The 20,587-nt window shown below is 33.6% G+C and overlaps 2 protein-coding genes across 2 annotated transcripts; both read left to right on the forward strand.

Annotated features, from left to right (window-relative positions):
• The first annotated feature begins 42 nt into the window (after positions 1 to 42).
• On the forward strand, positions 43 to 10,102 carry LOC110020196 (calcium permeable stress-gated cation channel 1-like). Its single transcript, XM_020718202.1, has 8 exons — positions 43 to 111; positions 272 to 391; positions 467 to 547; positions 2,309 to 2,649; positions 3,753 to 3,998; positions 6,090 to 6,414; positions 8,279 to 8,512; positions 9,567 to 10,102. The coding sequence occupies exons 1-8, from the start codon at positions 43 to 45 to the stop codon at positions 9,828 to 9,830; spliced, it is 1,680 nt and encodes a 559-aa protein (XP_020573861.1). The 3' UTR covers positions 9,831 to 10,102.
• Positions 10,103 to 13,348: 3,246 nt separating this feature from the next.
• On the forward strand, positions 13,349 to 19,208 carry LOC110020209. Its single transcript, XM_020718230.1, has 4 exons — positions 13,349 to 13,674; positions 15,060 to 15,507; positions 15,580 to 16,433; positions 18,560 to 19,208. Exons 1-4 carry the CDS (start codon positions 13,492 to 13,494, stop codon positions 18,785 to 18,787), a joined length of 1,713 nt encoding a protein of 570 aa, XP_020573889.1. The 5' UTR covers positions 13,349 to 13,491; the 3' UTR covers positions 18,788 to 19,208.
• Positions 19,209 to 20,587: the final 1,379 nt, after the last annotated feature.

The raw sequence follows: 20,587 nt of genomic DNA on the forward strand, positions 1-20,587 counted from the left end.
ACGTAACTCCCCCCTTTTTAAACGCCGACACCCCTGCACGCGATGCAGAAAGGCTCGCTTGTCTTTGACTTTGGCTTGCGCACGATCCCAACGGTTAACTACTCCTCTCAGGTATGAACTTTTATCTATCTATTTCTATCTCTCTTACACTGCCATTACATTTTTTCCCTTATCCTCGACACTTTTTTTTTTCATTTAGAACAATTTATAGCATATATAAACAAATCTAACATACTGTTTGTTCAATCTGTCTTCTTGTTGCATCTCTTAGGTTGTATATGATGCCAACAAACTTTCGAAGTTGGTAGAAAAGAAGAAAACCATGAAGAACTGGTTGGATTTTTATAAGCTAAAGTATGAAAGAAATTCATCGAAAAAACCAACTTGCAAGGTAAGAATTGAGCTTTTTTTGGTCGGCTGTAATTTAATCAGAAATAATAATGTTGTTCTCTACTGTCTTCACCAGACTCGTTTCTTCGGGCTCTGTGGTGCGAAGGTGGATGCAATTGATTACTACACATCAGAGATTGACAAGTTATCAAAAGATGTAAGCCATGCACTGTGGATTATGTAGAATCGAGCTTGATTCAATTCATTTTTGGAATATTTAGATGTATAACACTCAATCCTTATGTATTTACATATCAGTTTCCTAAACTTTGATTTTTACATACAGAACAAGTTAAGTGTGCGTGGAAGTTTTATTTCACTTTTAAAAGTTAAAATTGTGTGTCATATCAATGTAAAAAGTAAAGTTTTGGTGTTAGATATGTGAGTACAATTATCTATGGTTAGAATGGTGGTATTTTTGGTTTGATGTGAAAGATTTGTGCGATATATATTGTAAAAAGTAAAGTGTTAAGTGTTATATATGTAAATAGATAAGAATTGTATGGTATCTATATAAATGCCCCTTCATGTTTTATCAGTTTGATAGAATTCATGGGCACTTTACTCAGAACTATATTCACACTTGGCTGACTTTTAGGCTGCATGGTTTGATTTTCCATATAGTATTTTTTTTCTTTGGGAATTTACATACACACCACAGTTCTTATATATTTACATATCTAACACTTAAAATTTCATATTTACATGCATATCACTCAAATCTTTATCATCACATAAAAAATACCATTATTACTACTTTTTTTAAAAGTGAAATGCACCTTTTATGCATGGATTGATAGCACTAAAGTGTTATAAATATAAATATCAAACCTGAGGTGTTACATAAGTATATACATAAGAATTGTATGGTATGTATGCAAAATTCCTTTTTTTTCTTTGTATTTTCATACCTTTTCTGTTTGCATCATCTAACTGAAATAGTTTTGCTTTGTAAACTCTGTAGGATAGGTAGGGTGGTCCCTATGCTTGAGAACTTGCCTTAATTCCTTCTTTGTCACATGATTAACATTTTGGTTGAAGATGTATTAAAGGGTTATTTTTCATGAATTTCATAGTTTTGAGTATCCATACTTCTATGCCATGGAATATGGAAGGGGCATTTATACTCACCACCCAATTTCTATATATTTAGATATCTAACACCTAATTTTTGTTTTTTACATTTCTATCACTCAGATATTCTAAATCACATAAAAAATATTACTATTAGAACTTTCCATGCATAAATAAGGTGAAGTATATTTAAAAATTGATGCTTTCGTGTTAGATACATAAACACAAAGAAATTGATGTAAATTTTTTTAAAAAAAGTAATCTAGTAAATTTCATTGAGATGTTTTATATGAAAACTATAACTCACACCTAAACTTCCATATTTACCTGCATCGCACTTTGGTATTTTAAACTTATGCATGAAAACGTGTATTTGACTTTTAAAAAGTAGTAAGTGCAATTCTCTTATGTGATATTAAAGAAATGAGTGCTGTGTGTGTAAATATGAAGAAGGTTTAGCGGTGAGATATGTACATACATAAGAATTGTGTGCTACTTTCATATCAAACATCTAAATCTTACTTTTTACATGTATACCAGCCTAATCTTTCATATCACATCAAAAATATAACTACTTTAACTTTTAAAAAGTGAAATACACCTGCTCATGCATAGGTAAGGTGACATATATGTAAAAATTGAAGCATGGTTGTTAGATATGTAAATACATAGGAATTAAGTGGTATGTATGTATGTGAATCTTCCAAAATACTCTCTGCTTTCTTCTTCTTTATCCTAGCCATGAAGTAGTAAGCCCTCATCTAAGTTTTTTTCTTAACCTCCAAAATATAAAATTTTTCCCTAAATTTTCATAGATTTGACTTTATTTTTTTTTATTTTGCAGGAGGTTAAAGAACGCGATAGGCTTAAGAAAGACCCAAAATCCGTGATGCCAGCAGCATTTGTTTCATTTAGAACTCGTTGGGGTGCAGCCGTCTGTGCTCAAACACAACAGACCAGAAATCCAACTATGTGGTTAACTGAGTGGTCTCCTGAACCTCGTGATGTTTATTGGAGCAATCTCTCCATTCCTTTTGTTAACCTGACTATCAGGCGGCTGGTAATTGGAGTTTTGTTCTTCTTTCTTACTTTCTTCTTCATTATCCCCATTGCTATAGTTCAATCTCTGGCAAACATCGAGGGCATCGAGGAAGCTGTTCCGTTTTTGAAGCCTTTGATTGAAGTGTGAGTGTAATTCAAAAATTTTTTTTGGCTCGTATTTCCTATGTATCTACATATCTAATGCCAAAACTTTGCTTTTGCATTTATACCTCCCAAGTCTTTTATATCACATCATATGTATAGCCATTTTAGCTTTTAAAAAACTGAAATGCATCTTTTCATGCATATAAAAATTGAACTATAGGTGCTAGATATGTAAATACATTGGAATTGTCTTTGAATCCATTCCTTTAGGGGCATTTACATACATACCACACAACTCTTCTGTATTTAGATATCTAACACCTAAACTTTTATATTTACGTGTATAAAACTCAAATTTTAACATCAAATAAAAAAATCACTATTGATTACTTTTTAGAACTGAAATACACATTTTCATGCATGTCTTTATGATAACAAAGTTTCATAAATGTAACATCAAACTTTTCATGTTAGATATGTAAATACAAAAAGCAATGTGTGGCATGTATGTAAATTTCTCTTATAATTATTATTTACAGTTTCTTACATCAACTGTTTGCTGCAGTCGAAACCTTATGTTAGTTGGAAATCATTATTTTTACAATATGCATAAGCATTAAATTGATTGATTGCTTCTCAAATTCTAGTTTTGATCCCTCTCAAAGTTCTATCACTAGGTTTTTGCGTAAGCATGTTCGTTATCTGTTAAAATTGCTATTATGCTGCAATTTATAATCATTTTCAACTTCCTTTCGTAGTACACAATTGTTTTGTTTTTGTATTTACATATCTCACACCTATACTTCCATATTTACACAAATAGCACTTGAATCTTCAGTATGACATCAAAAATAGCAATATTATCACTTTTTCAAGGTAGAATACACCTTTTCATGAAAAGGTTCAAAGCACCAAAGTGCTATATGTGTAAATATGGAAGTTTAGGTGTGAGATGTGTAAATACATAAGAATGTATGCTATTGTAGTAAATATGGAAGTTTAGGTGTGAGATATGTAAATACATAAGAATGTGTGCTATTGTATGTAAATATTCATTTTTTATGCTTTAATTTCCACTTAATGTCTTGAAATCTTAATTAAATGGGTATTCTTTTTTTAGAATGTACACTTTGTTTTTGCAGGCCCTTTATAAAGTCATTCATCCAAGGTTTTCTTCCTGGAATTGTTCTAAAGATTTTTCTAATCTTTCTGCCAATGATCCTGATGATCATGGTCAAGTTTGAAGGATTTATATCTTTATCATCTCTTGAGAGAAGAGCAGCCACAAAATATTACATGTTTTTGTTTGTGAATGTATTCCTTGGAAGCATTATTGCAGGGACTGCATTTCAACAAATTGATACTTTCATTCATCAGTCAGTCAGTGAGTAAGTTTTCTGGCCTGCTTCCTACTTATAGGTGTTTTCTTTAACTTGCTTAGTTGTTTTTAAAAACACTCAATATAGCTTTTAGGAGCTGTCTAGCAACGAATTTAGAGCAAGATTTAACCTAAAAGTAGGCTAAATCTTATCAAACGGTCATTTTGGACAAAATAAAGCTACGGATTTGATAAATCTGGATTTAACGAATTTCAGCCATAAATCTGGGGTTTACTAAATCCCTCAAAACGGTGGATTTACGGCTCGGTTAAGTAAGAGTGAAGGTGATAGATAACATGCGATAGGCTAAATCTTGCCGAACAGTTTTATTGGATTTAAAGGATTTAATAAATTTGTTGTTAGACAGTTTTCTGGATTTAACTCATTTAGAATTTGTAAATTCAGATTTACAGGATTTACTAAATTCTAATAAGTTAAATCTAATCCGTTGACAAACAACCCTTTAGATGTTTTGAATGTTTTTAAAAGCATGCTAATATATTTTTAAAAATAAAAAATGCACTAAGCAAAAATATTTTAAAATACCAAAAAACAAAAAAACAAAAGTGATTCCAAACAAGTTTTATATGTCTTTACCATTGTTGTTGGGTTCAAAATATTTAGATCACATGGATCTATGATAAAATTATGAGCTTGCAGTGGTATAAAAGATGCTAAACTTTTTGTCATAGATTACACGTGCAACATATATTTTTCTCTGATCTAATATGAAATCAATTAGAGTTTAAACTGGATGTAATATTTTCAAAAATGAACCCAAACAACTTTTAAACTCTAAATTGAATTTTAAACCAAATTTAATTTTCTTAAAACCAATTCAAAAACAGTAATTGGTTGATCTTAGATTGCAAAATTATTTTTTTTTAATGTGTTGAAGCTTGGCTCTTGAGATGTTGTATAGAGGGGGGAGTAGTAGCAATCTAAATTGTTATCCGGGTTCATTTAGAGTTTAAATATGATGAAATATAAAATGCGAGAATTAGAGAAGACAACAAGATAAAATAACATGGAATCAAAAGAGATAAATACAAGGAAGAATGCTTAAGTGGATGAGTGGCTTTACACTTAGAGTCAAAATGTGAAATGATTATATCTGTGATAGTGTTGGTGTAGCTCCAATGGTGGACAAAATTAGAGTCTTAGATGGCTTGATCATATTAAACGTCGACCATCTGATGATCCACTAAGGAGAGTAAATGTTTTAGATTTAACTTATGTTAACCTTGAAATATCTGGCCATATTGTATAAAAATTATCTTAATTTATTAAAATTAAATGAAAATAAGACACAAAATAGCACGCAATGGAGAAAAAGGATTCATATAGCCAACACCACTTAGTGGGATAAAGGCTTGTTGTTGTTGTTGTTGTAAATCTTAAGATAGTCTCCAGACAATTCCAAAGTAGCCAATTTAATCTTAGAGTTTTGCAATGATCTCGTCAACTATTGCAAATTGTTCCCAAATGATTCTTTGAGTAAATTCCAACACAAAATGGTCTCAATTTAGTCCCTCAACTATACAAAATTGATCTTAATTCAATCACTGCAACCAATTGTGATCAAGTTATAATAGTTGAAGCATTAAATTGGAGCATTACAAAACTCTGGACCTAAATTGATTACGTAAGCAATCGAATGACCTTGTTGGAATTTAACCTTATTTTTTTTGCAACATATATTTATCTCTGATCAAATGGAACTATCATCTCTCTCTCTCTCTCTCTGGCCGAAGACAAAGGAGAATGCCATTGAACCATGCGCATCCTTCTCTTCTTTTATGTTGTTCTCCTTGCAAATAGTTTCTCTCGTTATTGTTACACGACTGCTTTCGTCTGCGCATTTTATTAACAATATTAGTTTATAAATCTCAATGCTAGCTAATTTTTTAGTAGATTACTCAGAACTTCTCACTTATCATATATGACTAATAAGTAAATTATTTTTTTGAAAATAGTTTAAACCACAAACAGACCATGGAAAAATTAATTTAGCATCTTCTTTATCTGTTAGATATTAATAATGAGCCTATCATGAGCTAGAGTAACATTCTAACGGCTAGTTTGATTTAAAAATTACAGCTTCCCAAAGACCGTCGGCATAGCAATTCCACAAAAAGCCACATTTTTCATAACATATGTAATGGTTGATGGTTGGGCCGGAGTTGCAGGCGAGATTTTGAGACTAAAACCTTTGATAGTGTACCACTTGAAGAACATTTTCTTGGTAAAGACCGAAAAGGATAGAGAGGAGGCCATGGATCCTGGGAGTATTGAATTTAATGCTAATGAACCTAAGATACAACTATATTTCTTACTCGGTCTTGTTTATGCTGTCGTCACGCCCTTCTTGCTTCCATATATAATGGTTTTCTTCGGCCTTGCGTATCTCGTTTTTCGACACCAGGTAAGCGGTTTTTTCGTCATATTGTTTTGTTACTGGGGGATTTTTTTTCATTCTCATCATCGTCTGCTTGGAAAGTATTAATTTCGTGAGATTTTTTTTTCGAGATTTCTAGCAATATTAATATCGAACTCGGGGCCTCGAACTTGAGACCTCTTGGATGGAGCCTAAGCTCTCAATCAATAAACTATTGTTTCTTGAGTTCTGATTCTAGACCATTGCATCAGTTAGATGTCCCATGCAGTGAATGGATGGCAAATCTTACTTCTTATATATCTGATATCTAGATGTTTACATTTACTTATCTATCGGCTTAGTTTGATAATCAAATCAAAATATACGCATGAAAATGTGTATTTCACTTCTGATAAGTCAATGTTAATGATATGTATTATGAGATTTAGAGATTAAGGTGTTTTATATAAGAAAAATATAAGATTTAGATGTAGGATATGTAAATGATTATGAATTCTGTGATGTTGATAAGAAACATAATCTTGGGTTTCTTCTGCTTCTGTGACCATTTGTATTTTTCATAATGAACTGAAATTTTCTAACTGGAAAATTTACATACATACCAAACATTTCTTACGTATTTACATATCGAGCACCCAAATTTTGATATTTACATTTATAACACTTCATTGTCATAAAAACTTATGCATGAAAAGTTGGATCTCACCTTTAAAAAAATAGTGACAGTGGTACTTTTGATGTGATATTAATGGTTTTGAGTGGTATGCTTGTACAAATATATGTTTAGGAGTTAGATATGTAATTACATCAAAATGTAATTTTCACATTTCTTATGTATTTACATATCTAACGCCCAAAATTTAATATTTACATTTATAACACTTAATTGTCATAAAACTTATGCACTAAAAGTTGCATCTCACCTTTAAAAAAATTGTGATGGTGGTATTTTCGATGTGATACTAATGATTTGAGTGGTATGCTTGTACATATGAAAGTTTAGGAGTCAAAATGTAATTTTCACATTTCTTATGTATTAACATATCTAACACCCAAACTTTGATATTTACATTTATACACCTCATTGTCATAAAAACTTATGCATGAAATGTTGTATCTCACCTTTAAAAAAATATTGATGGCGGTATTAATGATGATGATATTAATGATTTGAGTACATATAAATGTTTGGGAGTTAGATATGTAATTACCTCAAAATGTAATCTTCACATTTCTTACGTATTTACATATCTAACACCCAAACTTTGATATTTACATTTATAACCCCTTATTGTCATAAAGCCTAAGCATGAAAAGTTGCATCTCACCTTTCAAAAAATAGTGATGGTGGTATTAATGATATTAGTGGTATGCTTGTACATATTAATGTATAGGAGTTAGATATGTGCTTACATCAAATGTAATCTTTACATATCTTATGTATTTACATATCTAACACCCAAACTTTGATATTTACATTTATAACATCTCATTTATAACAATTGTATCTCACCTTTAATAAAATAATGATGGTGGTATTTTTGACGGTGATATTAATGATTTGAGTGCATATGAATGTTTCGGAGTTAGATATGTAATTACATCAAAATGTAATTTTCACATTTTTTATGTATTTACATATCCAACACCCAAACCTTGATATTTAAATTTATAACGCCTCATTGTCATAAAACTTATGCATGAAAAGCTGCATCTCACCATTAAAAAAATAGTGATGGTGGTATTTTTGACGGTGATATTAATGATTTGAGTACATATAAATGTTTCGGAGTTAGATATGTAATTACATCAAAAAATTGTAAGGTATTTATGTAAATGTCTTTATATTATTTATTTCTTGATAATGATTAGATTAAATATGTATTTTCAGATCATAAATGTCTACAATCAGCAATATGAGAGCGCAGCAGCATTTTGGCCAAATGTTCATGGCCGTATAATCACTGCAATGGTTGTGTCTCAGATTGTTCTTATGGGACTGCTAAGCACTAAAGAAGCTGCTAATTCAACGCCTGTCCTCATTGCTCTTCCAATCCTGACAATATGGTTTCATAATTTCTGTAAGAACCGGTTTGAATCCGCTTTCAGAAAATATCCGTTGCAGGTAATTTTAAGGAATGTTTGCATGCATAACCTCTTGATTACATTGTATTTTACATATGTACCACCAAAATTTCAACTTTTTTGCTTGAATGTTTGCATGCAATTACCTGCATAACCGTTGCAGGTAATTGATTACGTTGTTCGTGAATAGCTCGTGTGGTAGCTTGTGTTCCTGGTGTTCGGCTCGTTCGTCAAGTAAACGAGCCGAATACGAACAACTCTTTGTTCGCTCGTGTTCTGCTCGCTTTAGCTCGAAATAAAAAAAAAATCATATAGTTATTTATATAATAATATATTATAAATATTTATATCTAAGTTTATATCATAACAGCTTGTGTAGTAATGTGGGTTATATATTTATATCTAAGTTTAAATCATAACAGCTTGAGTGGTAATGTGGTTATGTGTCTTCTTTTGTATAGATTTGGTTCAGATTCGAATCCATCACTCACCATCTATTTTTTCTAATTAATTTTAACGAACCAATTTCGAGCCGAACACGAACACACTGTTCACGAGCCGATTTTGAACACGAGCAATTTTAAACCAGCAGAACATGAGCCAAGCCTGAGCTCAGCTCTTTTACAGCCCTATTACCGATGCATGAAAAGATGTAATTCACTTTTTAAAATGTTAAAATAGTGATATTTTTTGCGTCATGTAAGATTTGAGTGGCACACATGTAAAAATAGTCATTTACCTTCCTAGAAAATATTTTTCGGGGCATTCACATACATAGCACCCAATTCTTATCTATTTACATATCTAACACCTAAACTTTACTTTTTTTACATCTTTATGCCCGCCAAATCTTTCATAACCCGAAAAATACCACTATTTTAACTTTTAAAACATAAAAATACACATTTTCATGCATGGATAAGGCAGCATATACGTAAAAATTAAAGTTCAGGATGTTAGATATGTAAATACATATGAATTAAATGTTATGTATGTCAGTATTCCTATATGTTATTATTGTTCTTTTCTGCCAAGTTTCACAAACAATCAGAACTGCATATATTTGTTTACACAAATACTCCCCAAAATTACAGGAAGCAAAGATGAAGGACACATTGGAACGCACAAGGGAGCCTAACCTGGACTTGAAAGGTTATCTTCTAAATGCATATGTCCATCCTGTGTTCAAAGAGGTTGAAGACTATGAAGATGTCTCTGTATTTGATGAGGAAGACTACGAACATATGATGGTTCCTACCAAGCGAACATCTCGAAAAACTACGCCGGCTCCGAGCAAATATTCTGCCACATCATCATCTTCGCTCCTCGATGTTCATGAAGAACATCATTTTCGATAGGTCGGAATGTTATCATCAAAGTTTGATTGTGGATGGGCCTTAGAACCGTGGGATTTGCTTTGAGGTGAGTGTAATATATGAGGAATCCGCGATAAGTTCAATTGATTTTATACGAAAAGAATTTGTGGTATAAAATTCATGTCAATTTTATTGTTCTGATGAGTCTCAAAGTCGTTGAATTTATGTTGAGATGGTGTAATATATGAGAAAATAATTATGATTTGCAATCTACTATTAATCTCAACGTAAATTCAACGGCTTTTAGACTGATCCGGTCCGAAAATTTGGTACATTGTTTAATAAAATGTTGTAATTCTTTATATTTAGAAATGTAAATGTGAAGATCCATGATGTTTGGTTTATAGTGAATATGCTTCTAGTTATTTTATGTTTGTATTTAGTGGCATTTACATACGTACCATCTATTTCTATGTATTTACATATCTAACCCCTAAACTTTATATATTTTGCTCTCGAGCAACTTGCCACTTACCATCTTCATGAACTTAATATCATACGAATGAGGGCAATTGAAAGTTGTATTTGTAGGGCTTTAAAAAAGTTTAACTAGTTCTCTACAGCAGGTGATGGGATTTATTCATTTGAGTTGAACTTTGCTACAAAAATGAAGGACCTATCTTTGACCCCTGTTCAATGACATCTTCAAAGTGTTTTCAACTCACAACCGATTAATTTTCATATCAACTTAGTGCATATCATATGTATTCCACATGATGAGTCAATCAAATGCGACAGAACTCCTGCTTGTTGTTGTCATATCTTACATACGACTATAACATATAACATTGTATTGAATACTCGAAGCAAACTTTCAGTTTTTATAGCCATCAATCACTATCAACCAATGTGCGTCAACCATTTTAGGTTGCCTCTGTTTGTTGCCATCAACGACCCCTACTTACTAGCATCATATTCTAAACACAATCATAACATATAACATTGTATTGAAAACTTGATGGCAACTTCTAGTCTCTGTAGTTGTAGACCACCAATGGTTAGCATATGTTGTTTGTCGTCGACCACAATCAACCGCCTTTGCTCACTGCTATCAGTGACCCCTACTTATTAACATCATATCCCAAATACGATCGTCATATTGAAAATTTGATGATAACTTATGTTCTTCGCAGTTGTCGACAATTGTTGAACACCATCAACCACCTATGCTCACCACCATCAACAACCCCTGCTTGCTAATATCATATCATAAATACGATTATAAGGTATAATGTTGTATTAGAGACTCGACTATAAATTACAGTATTTGTTACCAACTAATGTTATTTCAACCACTAACTACGACCTACATGACCAAATACGACCTTTATGGACAACTGAAGGTATTGTAGTCACTAACTACGACTTATGCAACCAACTGACACTATTTCAGCCACTAACTTTGACTTGCCTGACCATCTGCTTTAGTAAATTCCAACTACAATTTCTATTGCGACCTAACTCTATTGCAGTTACCAACTACAGCCTATGTGACCAAGTAAATCTATTGTAGCCACTAATTACACTTATATGGCCAACTACTATTATAAATTCTAATTACAGCTTCTGAGACCACTTGACGCTATTGTAATAACCAAATATAACCTATGTGACCAACCGACATTATTACAACCACTATATATGACCTTTATGTGAATTATTACTGTAAATTCCAATTAGGACCTCTGTGATCAACTAATACCACCAACTGTCATATGTGACCAACTGACGTTGTTGTAGCCAGTAAGTATGACGTATATGATCAAATACTACTATAAATTTCAACTACGTCCTATGTGCAGACTATCAATATTGCAGTAACCAACTACGACATATGTGACTAACTACTTCTATCATAGCTTTCAACTACGGCCTTTGTGGCCAACTGGGTCACCAACTATAGTTTATGTGGCCAACTGATGATGTTATAGTTATCAATTAGGACCTTTGTGATAAATTAACGATATTACAGTCACCAACTATGGCTTATATGACCAACTACTACTGTAAATTTCAACTTCAACCTCTGATTGACGCTATTGCAATCACCAACCACCCTATATCATAGATATGTAATTTTCCAATTTTGGTTATTTATATCCTATAAATAGGAAGCCCACAAAATGTAATATTGAGGATTTGGCCCTTCTTTCCAGACTCATACTCTGTAAGGAGATCTTTCGTCAATTTTCTCTTCTAATCTCACAGTTACAATATATAGAATGACTTACAGAATTCGAGAATACCCTAGTTTGCCTCTAAGGGGCAAGTTAATATGTGTTATTTTATTTATTTCTCCGTCTCTTTATATTTTTTTCTCAAGGTCTCTACCGATTTGATCCTCGAGTGTGCCTCATAAGAAAAATCTAGATTCAACATGATGGTTAGGCCGGCTTTGGCATCAAAGAAGCTATCAATGATGAGATCAAGAAAAATCTAGATTCAACATGATGGTTAGGCCGGTTTTGGCTTCAAAGAAGCTGTCGGTGATGAAATTGGGGTCGGGCTCGACTCTATTTTCTATTTTTTAAAAAATAAAAATAAAATTATTTAAAAATAAAGTGAAATACAGGTAAAAAAATATGTCAAATAAATAAATTTTTTATTTTATTTATATTTTTTTATATAAAAAAAATTTACCCCACTAAATACATAGAAATTTAATGATAAAAATAAAAAATATCTTCAAATTTAGTATCTGAGGTCCCACACTCATTATCGTCATCGCTGATTCGCCACCGTCCTGTTTCCGTGGAAAAAATATTACATCAGTACTACGCACGTAGAGGAACGTGCGTACCCAATGAAATCACGCCACAATATCCCGCGCGACGCAGAAAAAAACGGCGCAGTAACACGGGGAATATTCCTCCCCGTGTTATTCATGTGTTATTGTGTGTTATTCATGTGTTATTGTATCCTGGGAATATTCCTAGTGTTATAATAACACAATAACACATGAATAACACACAAAAACACAAGAATAACACGGGAAAAAATATTCCCCCGTGTTACTACGCCGTTTTTTTCTCTGTCGGGAATATTTCCCGTGTTATTCAAGTGTTTTTGTGTGTTATTCATGTGTTACTGTATCCTGAAAATATTCTTGGTGTTATAATAACACAATAACATATCAATAACACATGAATAACACGCAATAACACATGAATAACGCGCAATAATACATGAATAACACAGGAGAACACAGGGGGGAATATTCCCCGTGTTACTGCGCCGTTTTTTTTACTCTACCGCGCGAGATGTCGTGGCGTGTTTTGATTGGGTACGCAAGTTATTTTTTTAAGTGAGTACGAATAACGCGCAATAATACATGAATAACACAGGAGGAAATATTCCCCGTGCTACTGCGCCGTTTATTTTACTCTACGGCGCGAGATGTTGTGACTTGTTTTGATTGGCTATGCAAGTTATTTTTTTACCTGAGTACTGATGTAATATTTCTTCGTTTCCGTGACCTGCTAGAACGTTCCGAAGGACTATATATTACAAGCGCTGGTCTTCTCCCAATCCTGGACGCCATTGTTGAACTCATCGAATACCCAATTCTCTCATTCTTACATACAAACACCACAGATTCGATCTCTGGGAGAGAAATCACAGGGGGATTGTGCGTTTGTGTCAGATGGATTTCGAGCTTAGGGCTGCTCGCGAAAAGTTGGAGAGAGAGCAAAGGGAGAGGAAAGAGAGGGCCAAGGCGAGGGCGGAGAGAGAGAAAAAGGCGAAGGAGGCTGCCACTCGCCGGCGGGAGGCTCTTGAAGCCGCCCAGCTTGCCAGAAGGATCGAAGTTGAGAATGCTCGTCTCAAGGTTCGCAAATCGGAACGATCTCTTCTTATTTTTAGATTTTTTTCGAAATTCCTGTTTATCCTTTTCTCAGCTGGCTGTTGTGATTCTGGGTGGTTTCCGATTAGATGCTGTGATCTGTGGATGTTTTAGATTTTCCCGACTTTATATGCATGCGCATGTCAAGGGGCAATTGATTATTGCAAGAACTTTAGGGTTTCCATGCGATGATTGTATTTAGTGGTTTGATTTTAGTTGGAGGCTTTTTTTGAATTAGTCAGTGTTATCGCGCTAGGATAGTTTTTGGCTTACCTTTGAAGTTTCTCTGGTCTTTTGATGCCTAGCTTATTGTGATATAGGTCACAGAGTTGATTTATGAATTAGTAAAACAGAACGGCTACCTTCCTGGTTATTATACGGATCAATTCTTAAAAAAACACGAGTTTAGATCGAATGCCTCGTGCATTAGAAGCTGGACGCAGATGGTCATCGGATCATTTAGCTAAGAACATTGCGGTGAAAGTTAGGAGCATTAGAAAGATGAAGAGGACAATAATATTCACAGATGGATTGGATAACATCTATAGAACCACTATATGGAAGTTATGGTGACTGAAGTTATTAATATGAATCTCTTTTTGTTGTTTCAGTTTTTTTGGTTGGATTTGAAATTGATAGATATGTGCCTTCATGTGTTGTTCAGTCTTGCCGGTCATTCTAGCTATCATTCTTGCTTATTGAATGATTTTTTTCCCCTTTTTGACTTACATTTTGTTGACTTTTGAAACAGTTCAATTCTGATTCCGCAGTGCTTTCTGGTAGTATAATTTGATCTTGTTTATTGGCAATAACTATGTTAGATAGTAGTGTGAATCCAGTCAACTGTGTTTACTTGAGCTAGACTGATTGGAAAAGAAAAAAGTGGAATATTTACACGCATACCCTACAATTCTTATGTATTAACATATCTAACATCTATAGTTTGATTTTTACACTTTGAACACTTTTAGCACTTTGGTGTCATAAAACTATGCATGAAAAGGTGTATTTCTCTTTTAAAATGATAGTATTTTTTAGGTGATGCTAAAAATTTAAGTGTTGTGCATGTAAATTTGGAAATTTAGTTTTTAGATATGTAAATACATCGGAATCCAACATAAGGATGTACAGGAGACATTTTAGGTTTGGACCTAGGACATGTCCATCTCAAAAAAATCTCTTTTTTGAACCTCAATACACTTGAAATTCAAGTTATTAAGGGGTTCTTGGCAGATTTTTGGGTTTCGACTCTTCATGCATTTTCTTTAGTAATAGCAAAGTCATATTTTTCATCTTAAAAAAGAACCAAATAACCTTCCCTCTACCATGATTTCTTAGCTGGCCTCTTATTCTTTGAATGTTTCTCCCAGGAAGAGCAGCAATTGGCGGAAGCCCTAGTTATTGGTGATGGAATTGTGTTTTCACGAACACTCGAAGCTCTTCAGTATATTGGCCATGGAGATAAGATTAAGCTACCACCATCATGTTTTACCGAGTTATCGGATAAAGGAGCTTTGGATAAAGGCCCCATGTATTTCAAACTTTCACGAATCGATAATCAGCCCTCTCCAGATCCTAATCTTTCTGGGGAACCTCAGCCTGGAACAGCACATTCAGGCGTTTTGGAATTCACTGCGATGGAAGGATCAGTAGAGCTTCCACTCCATATTTGGAACAATTTATTCTCCGACGAAGTTCCAGAGGTGCCTCTAATTGAAGTTCGCTATGTAAGCATCCCCAAAGGTTCTTATGCTAAACTGAAACCCGAAAGTTTGGGCTTTTTTGATATTCCAAACCATAAGGCTGTGCTTGAAACCCGCTCTTCGGAAGCACACAACACTTTCTCAAGGAGAAGTTATTACTGTCAATCAAGGGGAATTAAGCTATAAGGTCTTCGGAAGCACACAACACTTTCTCAAGGAGAAGCTATTACTGTCAATCAAGGGGAATTAAGCTATAAGCTAAGAGTTCTCGAGCTAAGACCTGCATCGAGTGTTTCCGTTCTAGAAACTGACATTGAAGTTGATATCGAGGGAATTGATTTGAATCTCGAAGAGTTTGAGAATGAGTGTGTGCTCCTACCAATCACACTTGGAAAGGTTGAATCAGGACGAGTTAAGGAAGGAAAGTTTGCTTATTACAAATTCTCCTTGGACGAAAATTTTCATGAAAAGGTTGCTTCTGGATCTACAAATATTGAGGTAAAGCTTGAAGTTGATACATCCGATGGTGATATTGATATATATGTTTCTCGCCATCCTTTGGTGTTCCCCACCCAACACCGCCATGAATGGTCGTCTCATGAGATGGGTTCAAAGACTTTGATACTAAGCCCGAAGAATGAGAACATGGTGGTGGGTACTTATAGCATTGGTGTCTTTGGCTTCAAGGGATGGGCGAGATATAAGATATCCGTGTCTCTCAAAGACAATAACGCAGTGAGAGTGGGTCAAAGTGTGAGATCTTCGTCTCAAGTAAATGATGACTCGGTGAAATGTCGAAATTGCAGGCACCACATTTCGAGTCACACCATTTTACTTCATGAGGCGTATTGCATCAGGAACAATATTGTTTGCGAGCATGATGGGTGTGGAGTTGTTCTAAGGAAAGAAGAAGCTGGTGACCATGTGCATTGTGTGAAATGTAGCAAAGCTTTCCAAATTGGGGAGATGGAGAAGCATATGAAGGTGTTTCATGCACCAACCAAATGTGCATGTGGAGTGATTCTAGAGAAGAAAGAAATGGTAATAAATCAATCATAATGTTTTATTATTTCTTTGCTCAAAGCGTGATGCACTTTTTTATATTGATTAATATTCATACAACGTGCCCGGAGTTCAATTTTCATGATAAGCTTTTTTGAAATATGAATACTATTTTCAAGCCGTATATTAAATTTATTTATACGTATTACATTGCTAATTTTATTAAAGCATTTTTTTTTAGTTTTTCTTACCGTTATGTTTTTTAAATTATCATATCAAATGAGTACATTATTTCATTACTAAAGTTTGTATGAGTAAATAATATTAAGGTTTATATGCATGTAAGATATATAAATAATTATTTTGGGAAATGTTTATAAGAAAATTTTAATTAAATGCTAGTCATATAGTTATATATTCTAGAATGTGTTAGCTAGTGAATTGAATCCATTGGTTGTGGTTTGTTGAGGTGGTTATGGGTAGATTGTATGCCATAGGACATGGAGGGACAAATTTCACTTTATTAAAAAGAGATTTATTAATTCATATTTCATTCACCGAATGAATTTATATTTTTCATCATTTATTTGTCAAATTTTGCAAAATATAATGGGGCATTTACATACACAACACACAATTCTTATGTATTTACATATCTAAGTCCTAAAAAATGCATATTTACATGCATAATATTGACATTAAATAAAAAAATATCACCATAATTACCTTTTTGAAAGTGAAATATACATTTTCTTTCACAAGTTTACGACACCAAGGTGTTATAAATGTAAATATCAATTTACATAAACAGCATACAATTCTTATGTACATACACATCTCACACCCAAACTTTCATATTTACACACACAATGCTAAAATCTTTAAATATCACATCAATAATAGCATTATTATCATTTTTTTAAAAGTTAAATACATCTCTTTTCATGCATAGGTTCCTTAAATCACATCCAAAATAGCACTATTATCACATTTTAAACAAGTTAAATACGCCTTTTCGTGCATAGCTTCCTTAAATCACATCCAAAATAGCACTATTATCACTTTTTAAAAGGTAAATACATATTTTCTTGCTTAGGTTTAAAATACCAACGTGCCATGTGCGTAAATATTATAGTTGAAGTGTGAGATATGTAAATACTTAAAAATTGTGTGCTAGTTATGTAAATTTCCTAGACAAAAATATATCATTTGTGTTCTATTATATTTTACATTGAGCTTATTAACAACTCTTATGTGTTATTTTTCTTCAGCATCCATTTCCTCTTTCATGTCATTTCTTCATTCCAATCTTCTTAATACCTCAGATAACATTGTTCCCTATTATATTTACATACATGCCTTCTAATTCTCATGTATTTACATATTTAACATCTGAATTTTGCTTTTTTTACACTTACGTCATCCAAGACTTTCATATCAGATCAAAAATACTATCATTTTAATTTTTTAAAAGGTGGAACACATATTTTCATGCATAGATGAAGTCGTATGTATCTACAAATTGAAGTTTGTGTTAGATATGTAAATATATTGGAATTGAATGGTATTTATGTAAGCAGCTTGTGCGTTTCCGGATAAGCTGCTTATCCTGAAACGCGGCCTGCGTGCCGGCCGCGGGGGTCGACCCGCGGCCTGTGTTTAGTGTAAAATCTCAAACGCTAAAACGCAGTTTCGGATAAGCTGGCGAAACGCGCGAACCAAACTGTACGGCGGCATTTTGAGAACGCCGCCCGCACTTATAAGCTCCCCCAAACGGAAGCTTCCTAAAATCGTTTGCTGTATTCATCTTCTATTAGGACAGCCCATAAATCCCATAGTATTTTAGCTACAGGGCCACAGATTGCTCCCTTCATAAATTCTCTTAAAGCAATTATACTTGGATGTTTTACATGCATACCTCTCAATTCTTATGTTTTTACATATCTAACACCTAAACTTCAAATTTTACATGCATACCACCCTGCTTATGCATAAAATGGTGCACTTAACTTTTTAAAAGCTAAAATGGTAGTATTTTCATTTTGTGATATAAAAGATTGGGGTGGTATATATGTGAATACATAGGAATTAAGTGTTATGTATGTAAATGCCTCATTTTTATATCGTCTGTCATTTTATCTCACTGTTGTTTCCTCTCATAACAGGTGTTGCACCAGTCCACAACCTGTCCTCTGCGCCTCATCGCCTGCAGGTTCTGCGGCGACATGGTCGAAGCCGGGAGCACGCCCGCCGACGCCCGCGATCGGATGCGAGGGCTCTCGGAACATGAAAGCATCTGCGGCTCGAGAACCGCTCCTTGCGACTCGTGCGGCCGTGCCGTCATGCTCAAGGATATGGACATCCATCTGATTGCTGTGCACCAGAAAAGCTGATGAAGGTATGTATCCAGGTTTCCTCCATTCTTTTCTTGCATGAAAACTTATACGAAAATTTACATACACACCACTCAATTCCTATGCATTTACATATCTAACAACCAAACTGCAATTTTTACATGAAAATGGTGCATTTCGCTTTGAAGCTAAAGAAGTGTTATTTGTTATGTGCTATGAAAGATATAGGTGGTATAAATGTAAAAAAAAAAGTAAAGTTTAGGTGTTAAATTTGTAAATAGATGGGAATTCAGTGGTTTGGATGTAAATGCCTCAAAACTTATATGATGTATGAGTTATTTGTATCTGTTTGTGTTTGGGTTTATTTGCAATTTATTGGGTTCTGAAGGGTTTGATGTTCTAAACTTCTAGGTTCATAGATTTGTATTATACTTAATGAAGATTTTTATTGTTAATGTAATTATAACTTATTTTCTTGTAATTATTTCGAATGAGTGGCACCACATTAGTTGGAAATTAAATTAAGAATTTTAAGGTGTTGGATTCTAAGTGCTAACCTTGCCCGAAAAAGAGAAAAAGACAGTCGTCCCTGTCCTGTATAGCAGGAGATTAATGGGACCCTTTTTCATGCTGCGGCGCGAAAAATAAGTTATTGAGAGGTTATTGGGGCATTAACTTCAATAAAGACACAATAAACCCTCAATAACCCCCCAATAATCCTCCGATAACATTTGTGGTTCCACTCTAATAACCACCCAATAACTTCCGCAGTTCCATTTCAACAAACTCTGCATGAGAAAAAGACAGTCGTCCCTGTCCTGTATGGCAATAGATCAATGGGACCCTTTTTCATGCTGCGATGCAAAAAATAAGTTATTGAGAGGTTATTGGGGCATTAACTTCAATAACGACGCAATAAACTCTCAATAACCTCCCAATAATCCCCCAATGACATTTGCAGTTTCACTCCAATAACTTCTGTTGTTTCATTTCAACAAACTCAGCATTAACCCTCCTAATAACCCCCCAATAACTACTCAATAACTTTCATGTTTCACGTCTTAACTTCAATAAAGACACAATAAACCCTCAATAACACCCCAATAATCCCCCGATAACATTTGTGGTTCCACTCCAATAACTTCCGCAGTTCCATTTCAACAAACTCTGCATGAGAAAAAGACAGTCGTCCCTGTCCTGTATAGCAAGAGATCAATGGGACCCTTTTTCATGCTGCGACGCAAAAAACAAGTTATTGAGAGGTTATTGGGGCATTAACTTCAATAACGACGAAATAAACTCTCAATAACCCCCCAATAATCCCCCGATAACTTTTGCAATTCCACTCCAATAACTTTTGTGGTTCCATTTCAACAAACTCAGCATTAACCCTCCTAATAACCCCCCAATAATTACTCAATAACTTTCATGTTTCACGTCAATAATCCCACAATAACCTTCAAGTGACGGCAAACTACATTTAGAATGGGCTTAATTTTGTTATAGTTAATAATCATTTCTATTCCTCATGTTCTAAGCATAACATTAATATTTTTTTTAAAAAACATATACATAATATTAAAAAAAATAACTTTTAGAATTATATTATAATTACAAACTTATGTTACTCGATGCTACAAAAATATTTAATGTGAGAAAATAAATTAATGAAAAAAGAAATTTAATATAAGGTTTACATTTTTAGTGCTAAAAGTCCAAGTTGGTGGAATTTGTAATAGAGAATTGAACAAAAGTGAATAAGGAAGAAAGAGTGAAGAGAAAAATATATATGAAAAAGTGTAATAAATGAAGTACATTTATAAATAAAGTTCTATAATT

Source organism: Phalaenopsis equestris, unplaced genomic scaffold, assembly GCF_001263595.1.
Source record: "Phalaenopsis equestris unplaced genomic scaffold, ASM126359v1 Scaffold000094, whole genome shotgun sequence".
NCBI classification, from domain to species: domain Eukaryota; kingdom Viridiplantae; phylum Streptophyta; class Magnoliopsida; order Asparagales; family Orchidaceae; genus Phalaenopsis; species Phalaenopsis equestris.

Excerpts from the sequence above, each read along its gene's own strand:
- LOC110020209 (XM_020718230.1), top strand. The coding sequence starts at position 13,492 with ATGGATTTCGAGCTTAGGGCTGCTCGCGAAAAGTTGGAGAGAGAGCAA. Across the intron at positions 15,508-15,579 it reads TAAGGCTGTGCTTGAAACCC|GTCTTCGGAAGCACACAACA; the intron begins GCTCTTCGGAAG and ends TTAAGCTATAAG. Across the intron at positions 16,434-18,559 it reads TTCTAGAGAAGAAAGAAATG|GTGTTGCACCAGTCCACAAC; the intron begins GTAATAAATCAA and ends CTCTCATAACAG.
- LOC110020196 (XM_020718202.1), top strand. The coding sequence starts at position 43 with ATGCAGAAAGGCTCGCTTGTCTTTGACTTTGGCTTGCGCACGATCCCA. Across the intron at positions 112-271 it reads CGGTTAACTACTCCTCTCAG|GTTGTATATGATGCCAACAA; the intron begins GTATGAACTTTT and ends TGCATCTCTTAG. Across the intron at positions 548-2,308 it reads TTGACAAGTTATCAAAAGAT|GAGGTTAAAGAACGCGATAG; the intron begins GTAAGCCATGCA and ends TTTATTTTGCAG.